The sequence below is a fragment of the Oxyura jamaicensis genome, chromosome 2, assembly GCF_011077185.1.
Source record: "Oxyura jamaicensis isolate SHBP4307 breed ruddy duck chromosome 2, BPBGC_Ojam_1.0, whole genome shotgun sequence".
NCBI lineage: Eukaryota > Metazoa > Chordata > Aves > Anseriformes > Anatidae > Oxyura > Oxyura jamaicensis.
The window spans coordinates 43,366,258-43,392,941 of NC_048894.1; the positions used below are offsets into that span (position 1 = coordinate 43,366,258).

The 26,684-nt window shown below is 40.2% G+C and overlaps 1 protein-coding gene across 1 annotated transcript; it reads left to right on the top strand.

Moving 5' to 3' along the window:
• Positions 1–205: 205 nt before the first annotated feature.
• GPD1L (glycerol-3-phosphate dehydrogenase 1 like) lies at positions 206–26,446 on the top strand. Its single transcript, XM_035317489.1, has 8 exons — positions 206–369; positions 5,394–5,571; positions 6,720–6,860; positions 10,378–10,516; positions 11,651–11,763; positions 19,363–19,596; positions 20,013–20,119; positions 23,469–26,446. The coding sequence occupies exons 1-8, from the start codon at positions 317–319 to the stop codon at positions 23,563–23,565; spliced, it is 1,062 nt and encodes a 353-aa protein (XP_035173380.1). The 5' UTR covers positions 206–316; the 3' UTR covers positions 23,566–26,446.
• Positions 26,447–26,684: the final 238 nt, after the last annotated feature.

Here is a 26,684-nt window from a genome sequence, read left to right on the forward strand (position 1 = left end):
TGAAATATATGTTATTATCCGAGAAGAAAACCCTGACCGTAAGAACACACCAAAACACCAGCGCTAGCTCCACTTTCGATCGGCGGCCCCCGACCACGCTTCGCCCTCCCCGGGGCTGTCCCCAGCGGGCTCGAAGCCGGCCCTGAGGAGGGGCTGAGGGACTGGGGGCAGGAGACAGGAGGAACTACACTTCCCGGCAAGCCGCAGGGAGGAGGGAGGTGAAAGCGAGCCCCTGACGGCGGAGGCGGGCAGCGGGAGGTGGTTGTCTCAGCGAGCTGTTCGCCGCGGCCATCGGCGGGGCGCGGGCGGCGCTGGCATGGCGCTGCCGGGGGCGCCCCTCAAGGTGTGCATCGTGGGCTCGGGCAACTGGTGAGTGCAGCCCCCGGGGGGACCGCAGCCGTGGCCCCGGCCCGGCCCGATCCTCCCCGCGGCCGTGCCCGCCCCGGCCTGCCCGGCGCTTCCCGCCCGGGGCCGCCCTGCCCCGGCCCGGAGCCCGGGGGGAGCCCGGAGGGAACCCGGGGGGGGGACCCAAGGGGGAACCGGGGGGCTTCGGGCTGGAGTCGCGGTGCCCTGAAGGGGGCTCCTGTGCTCGGGTGGGCTTCCCCCGCTCTGCTGCCAAGGCTGAGGTGCGGCCCCGAGCCAACGGGGGGGGAAGAAGCAGCAGAACCGCCCGCTGTTTGGGCGCCCTTGCAGGCGTCGGTCCCCCCCGGAAGGTGTTATCTGGGGATATTTTTAACCTGGTGTTTGTTGTGTGAGTTGTCTGGTGTCGGGTGATGGAGACGTTGAAGATACTGAACGTGTTTCTTCAGGAGGTCGTGACTAAAGGGCCGCCTGTGGGGCTTCTGTAGCAAGTTCACTTCTCCCCAGGAGTGTGTGTTGTGTACCTCTCTCTGCATTAGCTGTTTCCCTTGAAAGCTCAAAGAGCTGTGAAACACTAGCTTACTTCAAACACCTTCTCTTTTTCCAGTTGATTATGTCAAAGCACACTGAAGGCTCAAGACAAGGTTTTATTGCTGCGTCCATCGCTAGCTTATAATTAGACTTAAATAAACTTATGGTCTCACTGTTGTGTTTGCTGAAGGCAATAGATTTAGTAATTATTTCCCTAAGAGGAGTATCACGTTTATAATCCTTCTCTGTCTCACTTCCTTAATTTCTTTATTATTCCTAATCACCGTTTCAACCCCGGATCACTATTTACAATGAGTAAGTTAAGTATGATATATATAAATCTCTCCACAGCCTGTCAGTTTAATTAGTAAGGCTGGGCATATATTATTTCTGGTCACAGCCTGGTTTTTAGAAGGTCAAATCTAACATCAGGGGAGTTTAGTTTTGCAAAGAGCAAGACCCTACAGTTTACTAAGCAAAACCTAACATCCGTAGATGTGATCTCAGACTTGTTGCTTACCCCAGTTGTGTGCCATTGGCTTCTGATGCAATTTTTCATACTTCCAAAAAATCAGCAACGGCAAAGTTGTGTTCTTCATTGTTGTGGCTTACTGAGGGGACGGCTGACATTTCAGCACGGCATCTCTTCCTTTCCTTGCACTAGACTGTAAGGTGAACTGGGGGATACTGTGCATTGCAGTCTGTGTCCAAAGGAGATACTTAGGCCTGTCTTTTATTGTTGCCGTTCTTCCATACTTGAAATCTAGCAAAAAGTTCCGTAGATAATTTGACTGTTTGTAGTTGACCCTCTATGAAACAAACTCACAGAAGGATCTGTAGATATTATCTACTAGCTATAACCATGTGCATATGTAGTTTGTTTTCACCTCATTGGATCCATTTAATAACAAGAAAAGCTCCTGACAGGATGGATGTTTGGGTGGTAGAATGCCCATATCCGTGTTGTTGAGAGAAAGAGGTAGCACTGTTACTGGGAATCAGCTTTTTCCTTTCAATTGATAGTTTGCTTATTTGACAGAAGTGTGGATTATGAAATTGCAAATGATTTGATGTGTAACAACTTTCCCCTTCTTCCCCATGAATGCTTCCAAAAATAATAGTTTTGGAGAGGCAGGTGATTTCTTCCACAAAGTCCAGGGGATGACAGACATCAAACCCAACTGTAATGAGCTCTTAGCAGTTTGGGGACTGGGGTTTTTGTGGTTTTGTGAGGTGACCCTGGCCCCAAGTGCCAGTAACCTTATGAATGCCTTTGCCTTCTCACAGCCCTTTAGCCTATATCTGGGATGGAAAAAATAAACTAAAGGAGCTTGGCACAACAATGACAGTTCAGAACGGTTGAGGTAATCACCTTGGATGATAAACTGCTTCCAGCCCAACTTGTTTGGTTGGCTTGCTAGGGGGAAGGTCACCTTACTAACAAAGCTAACTTGGCAAGGGTCTCTGACACCTGATGGAAGGTCGTGAAACAGGACAAATGGCTCAAAAGTCACAGAAGAGCAGGAGCTGTGTTTTTTTTCTCCTTGCCCAGGTACAGTTGCTCAGCTGGTAGATAAGCATTATGATCCTTAAGGTAAAAATAAAAAAATGCCTGCATGTGAAGAGTACACCTTGGGAATACACCTTGTAGTACACCTTGTAGTACACCTTGGAGCCTCAGGGTTCAAGGGCAGTGGTCAGATTCAGTGAAAACACTGCAGACACTGCCTCTGACATGTATGATAGCCTGCTCTTCTGATAACACTTTCAGGGCATGTTAGCAAGGGGTGTACTACCAGAATGTATCCCTGGGTGGTTTGCTAGAACCAGCCCCTGGTTAATCAGATGGCCTAGCTTGAAAATAAACTATAGAGTTTGGGAAGAGAGGTAAAGTTACTAGGGCAGAGGGGGTCGTATGGCTGGGAACTTGCTATAGAAAAGTGGGAGATAAAACTTGGGGTTTAACTGAGGTAGGTTTTGTGTTTTTTTTTAGGAAAAAGTGGTAGGGCTAATTATTATTATTATTATTATTATGTGTGTTTGCATATTGTGACCTCCACTGACATCTAGGAGTTTCTGGGTTTTATATTTTGCTTTTAAAATGGGTTGAGGGGAAGGCAGGCTGACAATGATAAACTGTAATGGTGAAGGGCAGGAGACAGAGTGTGTGTTCTTGCTCAGTGAGCTCAGACAGTTCTGTAAAAGCGTTAAATAAGAAGTGTATGAGCTTGTACTTGAGAGTGCCATCGGTACATGTTGTAAGGAGGAGAACCACTGTTTGGCATGTGACTGCCCCGTTGTGTTACGTGAAGCGTTACCCATCAGCTGGGGCATGCCAAGGGTAAGCTTCGCGAGGGCATCCCTCACCGCCCGTTTTCTTGTGGGCACAAGCACCAACTACTACAATCCAGCTCACACTTGAACTGCTACTGCTGGGAATAAACAGGCAAGAATTCCAATTCCTTCGCCTTGTGACGTGTCAGGAGTACACCAAAAGACAAGCCAGAAATCCCAGTAATGATTCCAGGGTACATAGTGGGGAGTGTTGGGACACAGAAGAGAGCATAGGCTTGTCTGCTGGGTTAACAGGTGTGGGGAGCTGGTATTTCACCTTGAGCGGCCCTAGAGGCTGTTGTTTGACCTTGCTAAATTCAGTCCTACAGCAGCTGTTGCAGTGTAGCAGGAAGTGGGGAACCAGAGGAGTCAGAATATTCTTGAATTCAGGAACTAAAACCCGTCATTTTTTTTGCAGCTTTAGAGAGTAGTATTAACAAAGACAGCTGAGATATTTTATATATTATTTAATAATGGAATAAATATCTTGTTCAAGAAATACAGGCTGTTGAACTTTATGCTGCCAAATGAAAATCCCAGTTGGGCAGTTGCTGAATTGCTCACTTGTGTCTTTATCAACACCGAGCACACAGCGTGTCGGGAAGCTCAAAACTGAAGCCAGCAACTTACCAGGATCCAGACCTTATATATAAATCTGCACTAGTGTATTTGCTTTTGCTCATGGGCAGCGATACGCTTTCTGCAAAAACACACGCCAGTGTTTTGTTGAATGTCATTTTTACTGTTTGTGCAGACCTTAGACCTGGAGGGTTGAGCTGGTGAGTTGTCTGCCATGGCAGAGAAGCTGCTCTGGCTGCCTCCCGACCTCGTGCATGAGCCTGATAAGAGATGCCTGACAGCTGGGGCTTCTGGATCACCCCCTGAACCCAGGGCACTCTGTGGTGTGTGAAGGGCTATTAGAGAAATACATTCCAGCCTTTTAACATGCGCAGTTTTATGGTTTGCCTGAAGAAGGTCTACTTCAGATATTATAATTTTTTCTGCTGCTACTTGGAAAGTGACCCTAGGCCTGTGATAGCACAAGTTCTTGATGCAGCAAAATGAGTTGTACTGTATTAAAAGCTCTCAGAGGATATTGAATGTGTTTGGTTTACTTACTAGCTATGAGTTTATCACAAATGATGTCCATAATACATTTAGGGGAGTGTATGTGTATAACTAGATTTGTAAAATTAAAGCGTTCATACCTCCAAATAAAGCGTGCTATTCCTCCCCACCCCAGCACCAAATACTAGAAAGTCACAGTATCAGAAGTTCAACTGGCAGGGAGAAAAGAGGAAATATGCAAAAATGGGGAAGCCTCAGATCTGTGACTGTATATTTTTGTCACATCTTTCTGAAATTTTGTCTCCATAATAGACTGTCAGTAATTACGAAGCCTCCTTGCCACGGAAAAGGAAGTTAGATGAACAGGCATTGTAAAATCCCATCTTTTTCTTCCATATAGCATTCAGGCTAGGAAAAAGAAGGGAAGGTTGTGTTTGTTCCTTGTCATGTGTGTAGCTTCAGTTATTCTGCTTAATTTCATTGTGGTTTAGAGATTTGAGTAGTAAAGGGGATCGCCATCCTACAGGTTTCATTGTGTGCTCTTCTTGGGGAGCTAACTGATAGGATTGTCTGCCTGCCAGTTCAGAGGATGCCATTGCGACAATTTCATTCTGTGAGATGGGCAGCATACCCATAAATCTTACAACTTACGCAAAGTGTAAGTGCTTCTTCGCTTTAAACGTGTGTCAATATTCTACAGAAATTGTTGGGTTAGTCATCTTAGCAAAGAAAAGTTCTTGTTTCTTAAAGGCGAAGATTGTAAAATGGAATATGTCATTTTTACCACTGCGCTGAAGATATAATACCTTTGATTTCTGGAAATAAAATAAGCCAAGCTCTCACTGGATAGCAGGTTAGCAGACAAAATAGGAGAAGTTCAGTAAGTGCTTCTAGCCAATGTACTCTAGATAGATTTGTTTTAGAGAAAGAAGGTATGAAAGGCTGGTGTGTTCTCCACTTGTTTTACTGGACCAAAAATGGTGAGTAGTAATTGGTTGAATAATCAGTGAACTTCTGTTTATTTTAAAGATAATCTCTTTCTTCTAGGGCAAAATCATCTTTTATTTTTTAATATTTTTGTTTTGTTTTCTTTCCTGCAGGGGTTCTGCGGTTGCCAAAATAATAGGGAATAATGTAAAAAAATTGCAGAAGTTTGCTTCCACAGTGAAGATGTGGGTCTTCGAGGAGAATATTAATGGGAGAAAACTGACAGATATAATAAATAACGAACATGAAAATGTGAAGTATCTTCCCGGGTACAAGCTGCCAGATAACGTGGTAAGGCACAGAAGCTAAGTTTGATCTAGTTAGAGAGGCGATATTGCTCATGATGGGAATGGAGGTAGAAATGTATTTTGTTAGCGCTATTAAGTTTTATAATATTTCAAACTGTTAACCGATGAGGTCAGAGATTTGAACACGTAAAATTATGCAGGTAGGTAAATTCAACATAGTATACTCTTTTTTTTTTTTTTTTTTTTGCCTCACTGTTGTATTTGTTACTACAATGTCTCTGTGTGGAAGTAAAATGTGAAAAAGAAGGCAAGATTAATGGCTGTGACTATACCCAGTACAAAAAATTTGGCCTCAGCTTTGGAAGGGAGTGAGCTGTTCAATAAGAATCGAAGGGATTTAATGCACTCTGAAACTCTTAAAAGAATTACAGGATGAGAGCTAGATTAATTCTCAAGAAAGCTGCTTCTCAGTTGCCTTTTGCTCTGTGCAGTCAGATTAGCATGTTAGGTGCAGCGTTGCCAGGGCAGAACAGTGGGACTCCACATCCACGCTGTGTTGCTATGACTTGGTGGGTGGGTTGGTGGTGAATCTTGCCCTGAAGATGTTTTAGGAAGAGACTGCAGCATCTGGGAGTTTGGTAGAGATTTTTGGCTGGGAAAACATGAATTGTCATGGACTGCAGTAAGTTTTTTGGGTTTCATTTTGTCTAACAATGAAGCTGAAATCCCGTTTACCTAGCCTTCGCCACCAAGCATAGTGCTTCTCCTGTCCTCTACCTGCTCACTTAAGTTTATTAGTAGATTTTAAAATGTGTGTGTGTTATTTTAAGATGGTCATCAAGTGTTAGGAAAAGCGGAGTCCGTCAAGTGATTTCAAACTAGGTCACTTTCCTAAAAGGTAAACAAAATCCATGAGTGCAGAGAAACAGAATATAAACTAAAAGATATAAAAGGACTGGAGAAGAAATTTGGGAGCACAAGGAATTAATTAAAGAAACTTCTTACCATGCAGTAATGTATCAAAAATTCAGATTATTTTGTTAAGTTTGTTACTACTTATTTTCAATAACAAAGCCCAGTAGATTGTAGTGTTCAGTATAAGAAAAAATGTGCTTTTACTTACATGTTAATGCTTGTGCACAGTGTTGATTTTAAGACATTATGTGGCCTTTCTCTCCCATAAATACGTAGGTTGCCATCCCAAACCTTAATGAAGCTGTACAGGATGCAGACTTGCTGGTTTTTGTCATTCCTCATCAGTTCATTCATAAGGTCTGCGATGAAATCACAGGACGAGTACCCAAGAAAGCTCTCGGTATAACTCTGATAAAGGTATAATCATTACTGTGCATTAAAAAAATGAGAATATTTTGTGGAGATTTCTAAAAAAAAATGGCTTGGAATTTGATATCAAAAGTCTGTTTGTGTCACTCGCTTGGTTGTTCCATTAAACCTTTTGAGATGCAAGACTGGAATTTGTCTCAGTCATTAGTGGATTGTTATGTGGTGCTTTATTTTAGTCTAGTGCTTGCAGGAAGAGGAAAATGAGGTTGTTCACAAGTCTTGAACGTGTCCCTTCCCCCTTTCTTTTTTGCACCACCAATCTTTCCAATCTCTTATTTGTTGTTTCCAAACGCATCATTAGGTGGAGAACAGAGCACAAGCATAATGCTTTGATTGTTAATGCACATCCCACACAGCGAGTTGATCATTTTACGAACTACTGAGGGAATTTCATGTGACTGAGCTCTTGTCTGTGTCAAAGATTATGTTGCAACAAGAGAGATTGTTCAGCACGGCCCGAAAAGACAGTCCAAGCATGGGAACTCAGGGTGGGACAAAGATGTAGGAAATAAGTGTTTCGCTAGAGTGTAGTTCTGGTGACAGAAGAATTATTAAATCTGGATGTGCTTCTTATTTTCTCATGTTTTACCTGCAGAGAACAAGCTAGTTCCACAAGGTTCGGAAGAATGCTTTGTACTTAGTTGAGAGTAGACCACTTTCTCAGCACACATTCCCTTGTCTACTATAACTTCTGGCAAATGATCCATTTATGGATCTGTTTTAAAGGAGAATAAAACCCACAAAACTATCACTACTGACCAGAAGCTTGTCTCTTTAGTTTGACTAAATAAATAAGCTCATCAAGTCTGTGTTGTTTTGTTAGTGCTGACTTGATATATTATTGAGATGTGTGAAAAAGTATTGCTTCTTGAGTGTCCTTGCTGCATTTTGTGGAAAAGCTTTTCATATGGTAGAAGAATAAAATAAAGCAGCATTGAAAGAACTGAATGCGCAGCATCAAAACCACGCAGCTGTCCTAGATGCTTTAAAGTTTTAGAACTTTTATTGCTTTGAAGCTGTCAAGCAGTTTGCGTCTCTTTCTTCTGTAAGCTCACGATAATCTTTATTCTTCCTTACTTTGCTAAACGTGATTTATGTTCTCATATCTTCAATGCTAGAAACAGCTTCTATGAAATGGGTGAACTGAGGATTTATATGAGCATGTCTGAGATCAGAACCTGGGCCTGTGCTCCCTTGGGAGTACTGCTCGGGGTATCGATTGCAAGTGCTTTAATGGAGTATTGATTAAGGGCTACGCCTTAAAAAAAAAGGGGGGGTGGAGGGGAAGGAAGGAGGTTACTTAAAATAATAATAAAAAAGCCCATAAAGCCCATAATGCTTACTCTAATATAAGCACAATAGTGACACCTGCCATGCAAAGCAGAGTTGATAACTAGGCAGGTTCCCACTGTCTCACTGTGGCATGGTGCAAGGCCTTACAATTTTATTCTGTTTTTTTCAGGAGAATGCAAAGTACATGTTAGCTTTTATCAAAAGGCATAACTCTGCATCTTTAAAAGAATCATTTAAGAAGAAAGGGCAGAAATTGAATACAACAGTGCAACTAAGTAATAGAGGCAGGGACACATTCTTTCCTCTACTTTTGCAGCTTCTTTATGCATGCTGTTTTTGTCCAAGTCATATATTTAATGGTCTCGTTATGCTCACCACTAATGCTATTAAAGTGCTTTCTGTTAACTTTGGCAGTTAAAGTGCAGTTCTCTGAAAAATAGCATTAGTGGGCCCTCTTGTTTCTTTGCTTTCTAAATTACTTGGGAAGTTAACAACGTGTCATCTTTTGCTCTTTCTTCATTATTTTTTTTTTATCTATTTTTTTGACAGTCAAATCTTCAAGCAGAGCCTTATGTCTGATAATAAAACTAGGTCTGTGGGTAATAAAGATGTTTGTCTGCTAGTTAATCTGTGTTCCTATTCAAACATTTGCAGCTGTGTTGCTTTACATAAGTTCTGATGAGTGGTGTCTATGAACACCTAACATTTCTTTGTGCAGCTATGTGGGGAGGAATGCAGTCTGAATCATACGTGCCTTACGGTGCAGTTCAGCACAGGAATGAGGGAGCATTCAAATACTCCTCAGGCAGCCTCAACATTGATCTCATTTTCATCTACCTGTGTCCAGCCCCAGGGATTGCTCTGGCAGGCATGTTAGGACTTAAGTGGTAAGACCACAGAATTGGACTTGCTTTGCCAGGGGATCACTGCTGCCCGGTGGAAATTCCTGTGCTGGAGCCTTGGTTTGGGGTGGGGACTGTTCGTTTTTTCTCCTGTCATCTTTCATCCTGTATTGGATTTGACTTCTCGAGAAACAGGTGCAGCTCTCCTTGACTTTGTCAGAAGTTGCATTTGTTTCATAGCAAAGCTAATTTTTGGCACCCAAGCCTCTCTATCTCCTTTCACTTGGATGAATAATTGTTGTGTACATATTTAGTTTTTTGGAGTTGTTCCCAATGTATGTTTTCCTGCTTATTAATTCCTGCTTAGGAGGGTGGAGAAGGGCCCTGGCAGTTACTTCATGGGGACATCGTTGGCGCTCTTAGGGAAAAATGCGTTAGGGTTACCGTGACCCCCCACGATTAAAATATGGTACTGTATACAAAGTTGTATGCTGTGCCAAAGAAAGACCATTTCAGTAGCTTACCTGCCAGGCTCCTGTTCTAAAAGCTCAAAAGGAGTCTCCTACCCCATTTGGCAAGGTTTGAGAATATAATTTTGTAAGGGTAAGGTGATTTTATTTTGAGTTTTTGATTCAGGCAATTCAGGGCGCCAGATTCTGTTCTCCATTGCAGCATTTATCTCTCGGGTGACCTTTTCTAAAGCCCTATTTCTCCTCTACTTTCATCCTTCTTAAGGAATGCTTTATAGATGCAAAATAAATATATTCTTAGAAGTCAGTATTTTCAGATGTTCAGCTTTCCACGTATCAGTGGCCTGCTGTTCTACTTGTAGTGTTCTTCAAGAAGATTAAAGGGTGTTTCTCCTCCTAAACCGTTGCTGGTATTATGCAGGAGGGAACTGGTCTCTGATATTTCAGTTCAGATCCCTCTTCACCAAACAAGTCATTGGGATGACATTTTGTGAGTTTTAGTGCAGTTTCAGATCCAAGTGCACAAGTGATGCATCAGTGATGTTTCACTAGTTTTAGTAGGGATATGGTGATAACAACCAGCTGAGATTCTGAACAGAGCTGAATATTCAGCACTTCTGAGAATCAGGACTGTTACTGAGCATGGAATAAAAACTGTTCCCATCATCCAGATGTGGTGGTTTAGTCCTAATTCTTAAGGTGCTACCTTATGAAAAGAAGTTGGCTTAGATAGGTCACAACCAAAGCAGAAGCTTCACTGGTAGCAAGTTCATCATCTTTGGTCTCTATCCAAATAGACTTTGGTGCAGCACCTGTGGGCAAGACTACTTGTGATGTGCTTTCTTCTGTATTGTGTCTAATGAATGCCGCTTTAGTAATTCCACTTAATGTTGGCTGCAGGGAATAGATGAAGGCCCGGAGGGACTCAAACTGATCTCTGACATTATTCGAGAGAAGATGGGAATAGACATCAGTGTGCTGATGGGAGCTAACATTGCCAATGAGGTGGCAGCAGAGAAATTCTGTGAAACCACAATAGGTAATGTTCCAAGTAATGACAATGTTTAAACTGTGCTCCTGTCCTCACAGGTGCACACCAAATAGCTCAGATTTCATAGTCTTCAACATTAACTGGCTGTTAGCAGAAAGAAGCTCTTGGGTCCTTCTTATTTTAATGTTGAATTTCCTAGGATGTTTACATGTCCAGAAGTACTAGGAGAATATTAGGACTAGAGGGAGAGAAAGGAGAGCAATTTTAACTAATCTTAAAAGCGTTGTAGTCTATAGCAAGTGAAATACTAAGCATGCTTTTTATCACTTTCCACATAACAAACTGCTTTACTGGATTGCTGTGCTTAAGATTTTTCTTGGATTTGCATGGCTTAATATGGATAAATGATTATATATTCCATATTCCAGCTCAGCTCTTTTTTTTTTTTCTTTCGGTGTCAGTATCTTCTTTTAAGTTCTCAGAATAATTAATTCCCCTATGTGCTAGGCATAGCTTTAGTTCTGTGTTGGCACCTGTAACATTTGCAGCACAAAGATGTGCCTAGTCTTGCATTTCAGTTTCTGGATAAGTATGTATGTGCATGTGCACACATGCAGGTACTCATATATAAAAGAGAGTTAATGTTATTTTTTCAGTGTTTATATTTGTGGTTTTGTCCATTTTTAGTTTTGTAATCTCTTTAACTTACTATTATTAATGCCTGTATTTAACTTGTTTTTGAATGGTTGAATTACCTTTCAGTGCTTAGAAACAGCTGTGAATGTCAGCATGCTCAGTTAATAACATAACCACGATGTGCCTTTATCAGTAGGTATTTTTCTAGAATACAGGCCTTAAAATAATTGATAGAATTGCACCTGCTACATTTCTAATTTATCATTGCTCTATTATTAACTATTATTTTAAAGAGAATGGTCAAATAAAAAAAAGTATAGAGAATTAATGGGATTATTATTTAGAATCTCTCAATGAGCAGGCAATGAATTATGAAGAAGTCTAGCTCAGTGTAGAGCTTTTAAGTGGGAAGGAGTCTGTTTAGGATGAAGATAGAACAACCTTATCTCTGCTTTTAAATATTCTGACTTGCCCAGGAAAGACTAAACAATACCCAAATAAATTATTCATTGGCATTTTTTATCCTTCCTTTCTCTTTGTCAACAGGCAGCAAAATCTTGGAAAATGGCCTTCTCTTCAAAGAACTCCTGCAGACTCCAAACTTCCGAATAACGGTAGTAGATGATGCAGATACTGTTGAGCTTTGTGGTGCTCTGAAGGTAAGATTAGCAGGCTGCAGTTGGCACACAGATGGAACAGTGATTCTTGTAGAAAAAAAAAAGGGGGGGGGGATATTTTCATTTAAAGAATTAAGTTTATTATACTTTATATTATAAAACAGCTATATTTCCTGAACAACCAGATGTGGCAGCAGTATGCTCTGAGAATCAGCTTTTAGATCCTTGTCTCTCTGTCTCCTAAGTTCTCTATCTTTCACTTAGCTTACACACGGTCACAAAACAAGTGTTGATTTCATCTAACTAGCCAAAATGTTGCTAAATACATCTTAGTTCACTTTTTCTTTCTACAGCACTGCCTTCACAAAAAGAAAGTTGGTATTAATCCTTCGTGTCTGTTGACCCAAATATTGCCCTCTTCACTGACTTACGTACTGTAAGCACTATTGAATGTTACACTTCATGGACACAAAATGCATAAAGTTCATGTGGATAACCCCATTAAAAAGTGACTTGAATAGGAAAAACGTTATTTCAGAGAGTTACTTATCTGGACTTCTTTTGGTAATAAAATCAATGTTGGCAGGAAGCAAAGGCTGGTTTAAACATACCTGATATTTTTTTTCAGGTTAATTTACAGGCCATTTATGAAGGGAAAGCATTAGTAGCTTGGGACCCTGGCCAATAGTTCATGTTATCTGATATCTATCATGGAAGCATTTTTGAAGGATGTAGCAGTGTAGTAGATAATATAGCTTTCTTTTTTGTTTGTTTTGACTAATTATTTTATATTACTTTGTTTTCTTTCTTGAAATTACATGGAATCTAAACAATTCATCTGAAAAACCGCCAGGCCAATGAACAATGTCTTCAAGCTAAAGAGTTCTGATTCCTGCTTCTGTTAATCAATAGAAATCAGATTGTAACAACGTAATTTCTGACATACTAATTTTCTAAATAATTTTGTACCAAGAGCTGATATAAGTCCTGAGAAGAAGGAGGTCATGAGTCTGTACTCTGGTCTAATGGGCCACGCTTTGAAGATTCCCTTCTCCTCCCTTCCCTTCTCCTCCTTTCCCTGTATTTATAGCAATTTCTCAAGATTGTGGAGCGTGTAATTTGGCTTCACAGCCATTGTTTGAAACTGCTGCTATGGTGATGTGCAAGGTTAGCAAGAAAGAAATCCTTGTATATAGACCTATCAAATGAGTCAAAAAGTTATACAGATTTTTTATTTCTTTTCAGCCTGATGTCTTCTGACTAGCTTGATTTTTTTGCTTAATAGATAATCCTGTTGCAGACAAATGTTTCTTCCAGAAAAATCTCTTGAAGGGAATCTAAGGATGAGTGTGCCCATCAAACTCAGCAGCTAGTCAGCAGACATTCAAGCGCCATTATAAAAGTCCCAGAGAGGCAGCAGACCAATATCTCTTTGGAAGTGCAGAGTAATTTAAATCAATTGTTCTTCTTGACCTGGAAAGGTGCCAAGGAGAAGCTTGTGTCATTTCTTTGTAGCCTTGTTTTGTTCCTCCCTTCTGCTCTGTTACTAGCCTTGCAACTTGCAGACAGAGCTCTGTAGCTGCCTTTCTAAAAAACTGTTTGTGCTCTGGTCATTTGGTGTTGGTTGCAGTATATTTTGTTAACTGAGCTGAGACTTCCAAAGAAGTGCATGGCACGAGCTCTAAACAAAAATGTGAATTAAAGGTAAATTAATTTCTTTTAAAATATTAAGTATTTCTTGCCTGAGTAAAAGGCATTAACTGATACAAAGTGGCATAGGCAGTCGTTCTAATACAGGTGATGTTTTTCAAACATGCATATCTTTCTTAATCTTAAAGACATTTTTATTAAAATGTTATTTATAAGTAAGTATTTTTTCATTTAAAACCCTTTAAATCTTCTGCTGACAGTGTGTAAACAATTTCCTGAGCTGTTTTTAACTCAAACATTGTGAAATTATATTAATGCTTTGCTAACGTGTGCCACTGAAGGAAAATGAAGAAGCTAAAATTAAACCATTGGGTATGTTTCTATTGCCTGTGCAAAGCAAAATGCAAAACTCAAACGTGAATAGTGCTATGTAAATTTGAGCATTTTTTATTGGAAGTTGTACGTTCTTATTAGTAGGAGAGTTGTTTGCTAATGGTAACAGCAAGCACTTTGCTTTTTATACTGTTAATCTGATAATCTTTATAGCAAAAAAAAAAAACGTGAAAAATAACCGTTTTTTCATGTGACTGTTTATAGGGGAAAAATCGCAAGTGCGTCTTCTGTCAACTGACAGTTACTTTGTTAAACTTGCAAAGTTACTACATGAAAAATATTAAATTGTAAAAAATGAGCATTATTTAACTTGCTGGAAGGAAGAGACACTCCTGCTGGGGAAGATGTCAGTATTTTGTGGTGTAAAGAGACAGGCATAAAAAAGAGGTTCTGCTCTCTTTCTGTAGCAGTGCTGGTTCCACAGTAAGCAGCTTCACGTGCCTGTCCAAATGTTCTTTTTGGATCTGAAAACAGTAAAAGCAACCCCTTCGTGTGTATTTAATGGATATTTCTCACCACACTGTAAAAAAATAGCATATTCTTCCAGCTTCTGCATTTTTCCATAAACACCAGCTTGGGAAAAGGAGACTTTTCTTGGTACGCCTGGTATAATAGACTAGATCCTATGAAATGTTTATGCTTCCTTCATTCTATTTCTGCAAGCAGGGATGATTTTCGATGTGGTTAGTTGCCTAAAGGTTGGGGAAAAAATACAGAAGGATAACAGAGAGTGCTCTAAGCACAGCTTTCCCTTACAATAATGATAATTTTAGCTTTGAAATTTGTCTTTTGAAGCATATTTAAATTCAGACAGTAATAATAGGTATTGCAGCTGGGTGATCATGAAAGAACACGTGCTTTATTGCTATTTTTATATATATGCACATACATACTGAATATCCATTTCATTTGCTGTATTTATTTTTTGTAACAATGGGCTGATGGAGCTGTGCTGAAGTACAGAAAACGGTGCAGTGAAACTGCGGTCTTCCATCAGCCTAGAGACTGGCTGAATAGGCAATGGCAGTCATTTTGCAAAATCTGATGATATTCAGGAAGAACAGCTGTCTACAATATCTTGTTGGCTGTAGGAAAAAAATGTGCTTGGCATGTTCTTCTCTACAAGGAATTTATTTCTTCTGAGGACTGAAGTGCTTTGCACATTTATTCAGCAACCTTTTCTAAGGGCTGAGGTCAGGAATGAACTTCAGATTTGGATTGTTCAAAGTGTCCAGATGGCTTTACAAGCAGCCCGACCCCAGGCTGCCTACAAGTTCCAGCTGTCATTTGCCAGACAATGTTGGGGCTCTTCTAGGAAGTGCTTAAAGGTGATGACACTGCTGTAAGAACTGCACGTGCAGCTATACACACACCTTTGCAGCTTATGGATGTGCTCCTGGCTTCTCATGGGTACTGCAGGGTATCACGGCCCCACATTTATCACCTTTGAGGTGTCTAAGGAGTCTCTTGGTGCCAGTGACAGCCTGTCTTGCAATCAAACAGCACAGACTGAGCTGGTGTATATAGTGGCATTCTTGAGAAGCAAAATAACATAGGCACACTTCTCAGTGTGAACTGTACTGGGATCTCTTACCCAGAGCAGGAGTGTCAGGGCACAGTGTGAGGGAAAGCGCTGAGACTCTAATCTGCATATGGCAGAATGGCAGTGCTCCAGCTGCCTGATGTCTTGGCTCGTGGCTATGGAGAGACAAACTTGCTCAGTGGCAGCAGCCAGGGACCAAGACAGAGATGACAGTGATTGCAGGAAGGAGAAGGAGCAGCACCAGCTGTGGTTGCCTTTCCCAGCAGAGCTTCAGATTTGTCTCTAAATCTTATGGCTCCAACTTAACCTAAAGCAAAGAAGAAAGAAATATAACTGATTTATTGTTTGCCAGGGTACGAAACCCAGCAGTATTACTTCCAAAGGTGTTCCTGCAAAGTGTGTTTATGGCAGTCATTGTCGGATGGTTAGTCTAGCTACCGTAGAAGTTGACTGTGGTAATTACTCTTTCCTGAGATTAGCTGGAAATGAAAACCGTTATTTATATTCAAGTTTGCCAGAAGCAAGCAAACTGTTTATGCAGAGCCCCTCTAACAGCCCTGCTGGTACTGTCCCTTGATTTGTTGAGTCTCCAGTTGACCTCTCATCTGTGACGTGAAGCAAGGAACTTCTACAGATTTATGTGTAAGCAGGAGGGAAGGCAGGCAGTGCTGAGCTGTGACACTGCATCAGGGAAGGCTTGATGTCCCAGCTGAATTAAGATCTCTACTTAGTCCTCTAATGGTCCATTTGACTATGGAGATGTAAAGACCGCCTCAGAAGTGGCCTCTGAAGCTGTCTTCATGAGTACTCCACAAACTTGCTGTAAACAGAGTAGAACTGTAAGTTGGATGTTCTGAGCAGTGACACTGTGAGGGAACAGCCTGCCAGCAGAGTCTGCAATCTTGTTAGCCTTGGTTTTTGGGTCATCTATTGCATTTGTGACTTCTGGCATGCTTGCAGCAGGTCATGTGCAAATAAAAGGCACTTTTTCTCACTTACTCTGAAATGCGATGTAGGCATTGCCTGCCATGAACATTTCTTTTCTGGAGTTTATCTTCAATAACCTAGTAATAAAACAACTGAGTCCAGACCTTGCTCACGTTCCAGAAAAAACAGGGCTAGGACTAACACCAGCTTCAGAGTACCAGACCAGCTAGAGTTGCCTGATACTGCAAAGTATTTTAATAGCTTAAAACCATATGCAGTTTTAAAACACCCTGTGCATCTTGCTTACAGGATGCGTGCTTCAATGTAAAAAGCTGTTAGTGTTGAGATTGGGGAAATGCATTCACTCAAGCGTGAAGTAGTTCTGAGAGCTCCAAATCCCCTTGGCCAAGAGGAACACTAGTGCAGTCATTTTGAGTTTGTTCTGAGAGTATTTTTGAACCTTTAGAACAGCAGGTTTGCCTGCAGGCTAAAGTCATCCTTGTTTATTGGGCTCTCAGCCCCCCACGTTCTGTGTGCAGATACAGTCAGCATTTCTCCTCTTGCACAAATGTGTACCCATTGCATTTGCAAGAACTCTTTTAACTTCAAATGTAGGCTTTGGCACCAGCAGTGTTTGCGATCTTTCTGCTTTGCATTAGTGGCAATACTGATTAAATATTATAGACAGCAAATGGTGCTTGAAGCTGGCGTTTCTTAAATAATTGACTTCGTCCTCAGCAACAGAGTAAGCAGAATTATGAACGTCAACAGTAAGAAAAGGATAATGCTTCCTGCTACAGCAGGGGTCTCTAAAGCTTTTTTTTTGACCTTATTAGTCCAAAGTAGGTGGAATGGTGGAGTGGGGTGTCAAGGAAGAGGGTGGGATACACTGCTGGCCTTATGCACCAGAAATCAGGTAGAGTTAATGCTGTTTTGGACAGAGAGAAGCATGATTTTCCCCACACACCCGATCTGCTTTTCATGGGATTGCTATAGTGCCAATAGGCTCTTGTGTGTTTATTTGTGCTTTGCTGCATCTTCCTGAAATAAACTCAACGTGGTGCCTGCACCCCAAGATTTCAAGTACCAAGCCACCTGTTTTTGTCTTATTTTGGACAGAAAAATGATTAAGTATCAAGTGTTGGTTTTTTTTGTTTGTTTTGTTAGTTTTAGTTTTTAAAAGGAGAGGTGTAGCTTTCTGTGTTGTATAATTGAGTTTTCTCTACAGGAGGGAGTTGTCATAGATTCTTTGAGGGTTTAAGTGAAACCAGGTGGCCGAGCTTCCAAGTTCATAATAGTGGCCCGAGGGTTATGTTGACCAGGATCTAATAGTCTCCTAGGCATGGGTGGGTGTGTGTTCAGGAGCATAATGAGTTGTCTTGTTTCCTCATTATTTGCAAGCTGTGTGCAAGAGCACACAATGGGGGCATTGTACAGAAGAGGAGCTGAGTGTTTCAGGGCTAGAATCACAGCTTCCCTCCTTCCCTACCCCATTTCCTCAGAAGTAGCTAGCGTTGGTAAGACTTGCTTAAAACAATATTTATATTGCTCTGAAGACAAACATTGTAAAAGGTAGAAGTAGACAACAAAATGCCATAGGCCAAGTCCTACTGTAAATTTTGATTGGGTAAGCTGCCTCAGAGGGGAAGTCGAAGCAGGCAAAGTTGGAGGGAGGGAGGGGGGCGGTTTAGTTACGGCATTGTTTGCGAAGTACTGGAAAATGCCCAGAGGTTGTTCAAAAATGTTTTTGTTTTTAGCTGAGTGCTAAACATTTACAGACTTCACACACATGTAAATTCCAGTTAAAGTGGGTTATCTCATCTGGAAACTTCTTAAATATCTGTTTGACTTCTTGCTTTGCCAAGTGAATAAATATTAGAAGTTGCTCGAGGAGAAGTGTCTGATCGCAGCCAAAATTTAAGCCCAGATGATCTCAACTGCCAGCTTTAAAAGTCCAATCATCTGCTGCTGCTGTCATGTATGATGTCAAAATTTCTGTCTGCAATTTTTAAGGGCCACCTACAGACCTTCACTAGTGCTCAGAAAGCGAAGAGCCATCCTCGGACCCCATTTGGTTGAGGGGAGGAGCCATGGCTGGCCTCACAGCACTGCAGTTACCTGCAATTTTTAGCTCATATAGTCCCAAAAACGAAACAAAAATGCTAGTGAAAGCAACACACTGGTTAACTGCCAGCTTCAGACTGTTACCATTTCTTCAGCAACAGTTAAAGGTTTCCTTTCCGGCATCAGGAGCTACAGAAGGTGCTGTAATGCTGGTGAGTTATTCTGTGGTCTCTGAGGTCACTGCCACTGTTGTTGCTTGCAGAAAGCTATTACTACATCTATTGCTTCCTTGTTTGCTTTATCAGGACTTCAGGATTCCATCTCTTTTGGAGGGTTTTTATTTTTTTTATTTATAGTAGCGGCAAATGAAGTATGGGTAGCCTCTGACTCCTGTTGACTGATCTTGTCAGGCCAGAAAACAGCTTTTATGGTCAGTTCATGAAGAAATAGTACATCCTTTGTAGGAGGCGGTCACTGGATCTAAAGGGGAAAAAAAGCTCAGATTTTGTTTAGGAAAGGCCTCCTGTGTCATGAACCTTCTGGGAAGCCTGTTGTTACTGTTACTGGAACTCTGTATACTTAAAAGGGCTGAATGCCATTACCTTGGCTGAATTTGGCCCCTTAGCATATGAGCATGAAAGTCGATAGAAGTTCTCAGATTACTTTAAACATAAAGAAAATATGGGTAGGGGGCTGTGGGATGTCAGTCTAGCTTCATTCCTACTACAGGGCAGGGACAGTTCAATCCAGATAAAATCTTCTTTTGGATGTAGTGTAATATGGTCTTAAAGATAGTCAATAATAACAGCTGCACAGCCTCCTAGGCAACTTGTTCCAGAGCTTGAACTGTGCTTTTATACTTGGAAATAATTTACTGACGTAAGATTTATCATCTTTTTTTTTTTTTACGTTAACCAAGAAACCTTTACAAAAAATAAAACAGTCTTACATTAATAAAGTATTTGCTGTTCTTAAGAACATCTGCATTCTGTCCCGTCATGTGCTTTAGGATTCTGTAAGCAATAATTGAGTCATTTTCCATTTGTTTTTCCTCTTCTTGTTAGAATATAGTGGCAGTAGGAGCTGGGTTTTGTGATGGCCTTCGTTGCGGTGACAATACCAAAGCTGCTGTTATTCGCCTCGGCCTGATGGAGATGATTGCCTTTGCCAGAATTTTTTGCAAAGGACAGGTGTCTACTGCCACTTTCCTGGAGAGCTGTGGAGTTGCTGATCTCATCACAACGTGTTATGGTGGCCGGAATCGACGTGTAGCAGAAGCATTTGTTAAAACTGGGAAGGTACCTTATTTACTGGGTGAATTCCATTGCTGGAAGTACTAGAACTCCGGGGTTGTTAGTTACAGTTATCTGAGGTATGTTAGCTGTACTGAGGGAGCAACCTTCACCTTCCTGTCACTTCTGAGTGTGTTACAAGAACAGAATGAGTGAAAGGTGTTTTAAAAAAGAAAAAAAAAGGAGAGTTTTTTTTTTTTTTAAAGGAAAAAGATGAAGGGATAAGGTGCTGGGAGATGTAGGAAGAAGAACAGTTACAAACAAGAATATGGGAGAATATATTTGCTCCCTCAAGTTCACTTTTGAGAAAGGAAAATCCTCAGTAACTTTTTTTTTTTAATCCAGATGATGTTGTCAGACGTTAGAAAAACTTATCATAGCTCTTCTTTTCTTCCTCCCCACCTCCCAACCTTGTTCTTTAGTCTATTGAAGAATTGGAGCAAGAAATGTTGAACGGTCAGAAACTGCAAGGACCACAGACTTCTGCAGAAGTGTATCGCATCCTCAAGCAGAAGGGAATGCTGGAAAAGTAAGTCAGAACAGATAAAGCCAGTTCTGCATGCACCTTTTTTATATCTGTAACTCTTTTTGGTTTTGGTCTTGATATTTTCATGAAGGTTTTGCTAAAAGCAAATCACTGTAAAAAGAGTAGCTTAATCCTCAGTTAAAATCACCAAAAACAGTGAATAAAACCTCAAAAGAATACTTCTGTCACTACAGCTATTAGTATGGTACTAAATTTTTGAATGCCCTTCTGTTTTCAGGATGTATTGCTATCTCTTGCTCTCATAGAAAGGCATAGCATTAATGTGTAAAAAGAATAAAATACTTGAAAATAAAAGGTGAGCTTTCTAAAGAGACTTTTAAGTCTCTAAAGAGACTTTCTTTAGTCTAAGTTCTGAAGAGACTCTACAGCTCGTTTCATAGTAGTAAATAAAGAGAGGAGCTTTGTTATTAAGACCCATATAACTGATCAGCCGAATAGAGTGGCTGCTTCTATCCACATGGATTCTACCTTAGATACTGCAGTTCTCTTTCCTAATGTGACTTCCACTTATATCTAGAATGAAACCTGACATCAGCTTGTCCAGCTCAGTTTTACTGAGGCATGAAATTAAGCAGGTTGTCCTGTCTTGTTCATCTGTATTCATTTGAGTCAGTACACGTATGTTTCCTAAAACCACACACACGGTTGTCTCCTTTATGAGATTAAGGGATGCATTATCGCTATTTTGGATGAGGTAAAATCCGAAAATAAATGACTGCCAGTCAGAAGACCAAGCCTTGTCCTTATTTTTTCCAAAGCAGTTTTTAAAATCTATTTTAATGGATCAACTTTATTGAATTGCTTATTTTTTACCATTATCTTTGGGAGTAAGGCGTCTAAGTCGGCCTCTGCAGTGTGCAGTTATTAAGCTAACTGCAGGGAGAAAAGAATTAAAATGTTGGCTTCAGTCCCTGCTGTTTATGATAGTCTAAGTAAGATAGGATACTGTACTTGGATTTTTTTTTCTTCTTTTTTCCCTGTTGTATCCTGCAACAAATAGAGGACATGATATAATTTTGGGGGTTATGTTTTTAGTGGAAAAATATGAAAGCTCATTTCAGTTGCTCATTTCTGTCTGGTGTGCCAACGTGTATGTTGGCCCTTCATGAAAGGTGTCATTCAGCAAGACTTCTGAAAGCAACTTCCAAAGTGTTTTTTCAAAAGCTCACTTGTTGCTGCTTAAAACCACAGTAGAATAGTCGTGGTTTCAAGGTGAAGAGTTAGGACTACAAGAAGAGTAAAATTTCATACACTCATCCTGTAAATAGACTCCGTAGTGTGCATAGAAATACTCAAAAGTCAGTGATGTTCAACTGAAGAGCCTTGGTAATAGGGTTGTGCCTGTTGGTATTTACAGTGCAATTTGTTGTTTTCGTTTCGATAGTTGTAGAACCAACCCTCTTAATGTGCTCACCCATAAGATGTGCTGGAGTTTGCTGGCCATGAGCCTGCAGTCAGCCTTGATTCTTCCTTTCCTGGGTGAGCTGTGGCAGATGTTCACAACACAGTAATGTTCACTGTGATAAAGAGCAAGAATTGGGTATCAAGATGTGGTTTGTGGTAGCAGTGTAGCAGTCCTTCTTCACTAAGCTTTCTGGTAAACAGCAGTGCTGTTTCTGAACTGTGAAACTAGCTTTTGTTTCAGAAGGCACATGATATGTTTTGTGGCTGTCTCACATGGGCATAACAAAATTGATTTTAGTGCTGACATTTAAGTTATGTTAAAAGCAAGTATCACTCCCCCCAACCCAATACAAAGTGAATAACAAGTGAGGCTTGTTAAAAAATGGAAAACTCTCCATATTTTTTTCTGCATACTCCCTGGTAAGAACTTTACAATGATAGACTAACAATTAGAATACAATATGGTGTAGCTATGTGGCTATCTGCTAATTTTAGTTCAGCTGATGAAATAAAACCAAAAACCAAGTCAGTTGTATTGGCTTGGAATAATTCTTCCTCTTCCTGCAATTTTTGTCTTGTCTTCCACAAAAATAAACCAAATGAAATGGATGTGTATTTCATAGCAAGACATCAAAAAGTTTCAGATAATTCAAAATGTAGCATTTAATTTTGGAGCATTTGCAGTAAAAGCCATTAACAGTGGTCTAAATTCTCGAGCATGTCCATTCCCCCCCACCTTTTTTTTCCCAGTGAAGCAAAATTCTGCATTTATTTAGGTACAAACTCTGTACCTGCCCCTGAGAATGCTGTAGTCACCATGCTGTAGTGGTAGTTGTGAGTGGATTGCTCCTGGCTTCTCCTGGGATTACTGGTTCACTTTGAGGAGTCTAGTTGAGAGCTATGTGGTGATGCCAGAATTACCTCAGCGTAACACGTCTCAGCAGAGTGTATTGGCATGCATATACAGTGCTCAGTACTGGTTGGGGGTTCTGCGCTGTGTGGCCTTTGTGCATTACAGATAAAATCTTAGAGTGCCTGGTGGGACCGCTTTCACGAGGAGAAAATCCTATTTCAGTTCTATTCTGAATCGCTCAGAAATTAACTGTTCACTGTTTCCAATGCTTCTTATTTTCTTTATTTAAATCAAAATGATTTAGTGTCTGGTGAAAATTTGTTAGTATAAAAGGTCACACTGAAATGGCAAATCTATTTCTGGTGAACATATATTTAACCCATAAAATTCAGCAAACTCTGTATGAAAATGGGACTTGTCTGCCTCTGTCCAGGATGGGAAGAAAGCAAATTTAAAGTTCTGTACAGTGTATTGGCTGTAATAACCATCCAGGTAGCAAAGAAGCCGGAATAATTTGAGCTTTGCTGGAAACAAGGCCAATTTAAAAAATAAAAAGGAGGGGGGGGAGAGGAGATGAAATGCAGATTTTGAAACACAAAATTCAATTTTGGACTTACTACTAAAAATTTGACCTTTAATTTCTTCTTGGGACTCTGTGTCATATTCTGCAATTGTATTATCAAATTATGGTTCAGATATAATGCATAACTGACATGCCAGGCATCTTTTTTTTTTTGACAGTAGATGGAAACTGCTGTAAGAATGTCAAGGAAAGATGTATTTTTAATTTTCTATTTTTTATATAACTTAATAGTTATGCCATACATAATGAATGTTGCAGGCTCCATTATAGCTAGTTAGCTTTCTGAGAGAGTGACTCATTTTAGAAATGCATGCGGGTTCTGTATTTATCCAGTGCTTTTCAGCCCAGTGTGAGTGCTTGACAAATGCTGAAATTGATTTTTCAGTCTCCGTCTTTCGCCTTCCCTCACCCCATCCTATTTTTCTTTCCTTTAAAAAAATGTTATAGAATAAACTTGCACTGCATTTGCTTTCCCCACCCTGTTTCCTTAGGTTTCCACTATTCACTGCTGTATATCAAATCTGCTACGAAGGGAAGCCTGTCAAAGAGATGATATCCTGCCTTCAGAGTCATCCAGAGCACATATAAAAGCAATCAGACCATTCTACTCGTGCAGCTTTTTGCCTTTCAAATTGGTATTCGGGTTCAAGTGGATGCATCATTAAGCTTCCTACAGAGCTGCTCACTAGGCAACAGTAACAACATGAATGTCTCTGAATGGATATTGGTTTTTGTTTTACAGCCTAGTTTGACATAGCATGCAGTGTTGTTGGCTTGGTGGCTGTCGTTTTACTGGCTAAAATACAGCTGATTTCAAGATGCTCAATGCAAAAGTTGCACTACGTATATAGTCTACGTACAGAAGTGTACTTTGTGTGTGTTCCTACAATATAAAACACAATGTTTTGATGTCTCTTATTAAGGCCTAGTCCAAAATCCACTGGACGCTATGGGAAGAGTCCCACTGGTTTTCGTGGTTTTCATGAATCAAGCCTTTAACCTTGAAGTATTAGGAGTCTTTCTATTAGAACTTGATTTATTTCTGCATACACACTGAGATTTTAATGTTTTGCATGTTTGTATTAATTTAAGCAATATTAATGCAAAAGAAGTGGTAACAGTTATTCAGGGGCTACAGGGACCTTTTAATGAACTCTGGTGAAGAGTATTACGATTTCTGAAAGTCTTTAAAACTGCCAGACTATTTTGAAACCAATTTATAACTGAATTTAAAGTTTTTAAGTACACTGTTTTAAAGGGAATATCCCAGAGGGGGATCATTACCTCCCCTTCTGTTTTTTAATCCTCGCATTTTTGTATTTCTGTGTTCTTCCCTTGCTGTTCCCAGGTGTTGGGTTCTTCTAGAATCCTGTTCCCCAAAACAAGTGGGTGATTTTGACCTGGGGGTTCTGAACCCTGCACCCTAGGGTTCATTTTAGTCTTGTACATGTGGTCGTTCTTCACTAGTGTAGTTTGGTTGGTGGGGAAGAATCCTATTGGAGTATCTACTGCTCAAAATTGTCATGCTGTTTTTCTAGCTTAACCACCAGCTACAAAGTGTTGGGCTCCACACAGCACTCCAAGGAATGTTCAGGGAATTCCCTGGTAGCTCGTGCTTGCGTTGTCAAAGGGGTTGTATGCCATTATGCTGACTGCATTCGTTTCAGGGCCTGCCAGTGACTGATGCATCAGCTGGACTGTAGTCCTGAACCAGCCTCCCCAGAGAAATGATGAATCCTGAAGTTGTTCTTTCACCAGAGAAAACTTCAGTGGGTGCTGGATCACGTCCTTTATGTCTTGAAAACTTCATAAAGAGATCTGTCACTTCTATTCCCCAGGTTTTTCAACTATTTTTTTTTTCAGCCACTTCTGCTTTAATAGTGAGGTTAATTTTATTTATTATTGGAAAACTTGTGTTTTTTTGTGGACTAGCTTTTGGAGGTTTTCTCTGTTGGTTGGTTGCTTTTTTAGGAGGGTTGATACAAGACAAAGTAGATAAATGTAATCTTCTGTCTTGCTTTCCTTGTGTATGAAACTACCTTTTTTTTTTTTTGGTAAAATATACGCTAGGTACATAAGGAGTGGACCTCACTCTTGCAGCTGGAAGTCAAAGGTTAGAATCAAGTTTTACAGAGCTCAGGACAAAGCCAATCACAAGAATGCCCATCAGCTCTGAATACACACTCCAAACCTCTGAGCAGTATCAGAGCTGAGTACCTTGTTCACTGTGCTTGGCAATCTTTTTAGACCAGAAATTGTGAGCACAAACCCATCCTGCAGCTTTAAGTTGTCCTTCGGAACTTGATAAGACAAAGGGGATGCTTGTGAATAATTGTCCTCCGTAAGCAGCCTGGATTGCTCTGAAATAATTCGGACAACTTTGTCTGGCCAGGAGGATGCTTCAGGGCAAGGGTACCATTTCTTGTGTTCCAGTAACATTTTGCATTAATTTTTAGAAGATATTGTGAATGTCCTTAGATATTCAGGGCTGTGAAAGATTATTTTGCCTTACTTCTGATTTTGTGCTAAACATAACAAAGATGGCAAGAAGCTAAGTAACATCAGATGTTTGTGGTGATTGGGATCATCACTGGTAGAGCAGACTTGGAGAAAGCACTCTACTTCGACAATTAAAAGGGTGTTTTAAGATTGGAAGCACTGTTCCACTAACGCACACATGGAGCATACACTCCTCGTTACTGCATAACTTTCACTGTGTCTGCTTATGCTTTGTCTGTTTTTTTTTAATGCTAAGCTGGTTGGCTTTGCCTTTATATGTATATATACATATATATATATATATAAACTGTTTTTTTTACATGCAGTATCTAGAATAGTATTTTTAAGATAAATAAAGGGCTAAATGTGGTAAATTAATATATTTTTTAAGATGATTTCTTTATTCCAATACTACTTCTTCCACTGAAACCCCAAAATCTCAATTGTTCTTGTTTTGTACAGAAGCCTACTCAAAGACAAATCCAGAGAAAGGCTTTTTACGTAACTCCTTTTCTTCTTCTCCAGTCTCGAATGGTATTCTTGTTCTTTTCAAAGAATGAGGTTTCAGTAACTAAGATAATTTATTTTAATTTCTATACAGACTTCACCATTTGTATTTGCTTTTCAGTGCTTGAGAGCATTCAGCTTGGCACTAGGTGTCTTTCCTCACTAATACTTCCTTCTAATTAAAGACTGTGATAAAGACTGGAACTGAACAATTAGAATCTTGTTCTACAAACCCTCTGTTGCTTAGTACTGGGATAGTCTTATTGTAAACATTAACCCCTGTGTAACATTTTTGCATACAAGGCTGTAAGTTTGTAACTAATTTTTGATTTATGAACGTTAATTATTATCTAATGTTTCATACTCAACTTGCCCTAGACGTGTGTACTGATTTTGTTTAAAGATTGTGAATATATACCCATTTGAAGAATTAGTAAAAATAAACATTTTGTCTTGGGAATCAGTTTGGTTTCTTCTTTCATTTAACATGGCTTGCAATTACTGTTTTACTCACTTGACGGGATGTAGTATTTTTGTACCTAATGATATATAATCAAAGCAGATATGAGATCGCCATTGGAGAACTTAAATTTGAAAAAGCTGTATGATATCCAGATGTCAGCATTTTCGTTTCTATCCATTAGTGATATAATTTCAATGAAATGATGCCTTTGACCTCTAAAGATTTTGTCTTCAGTTCC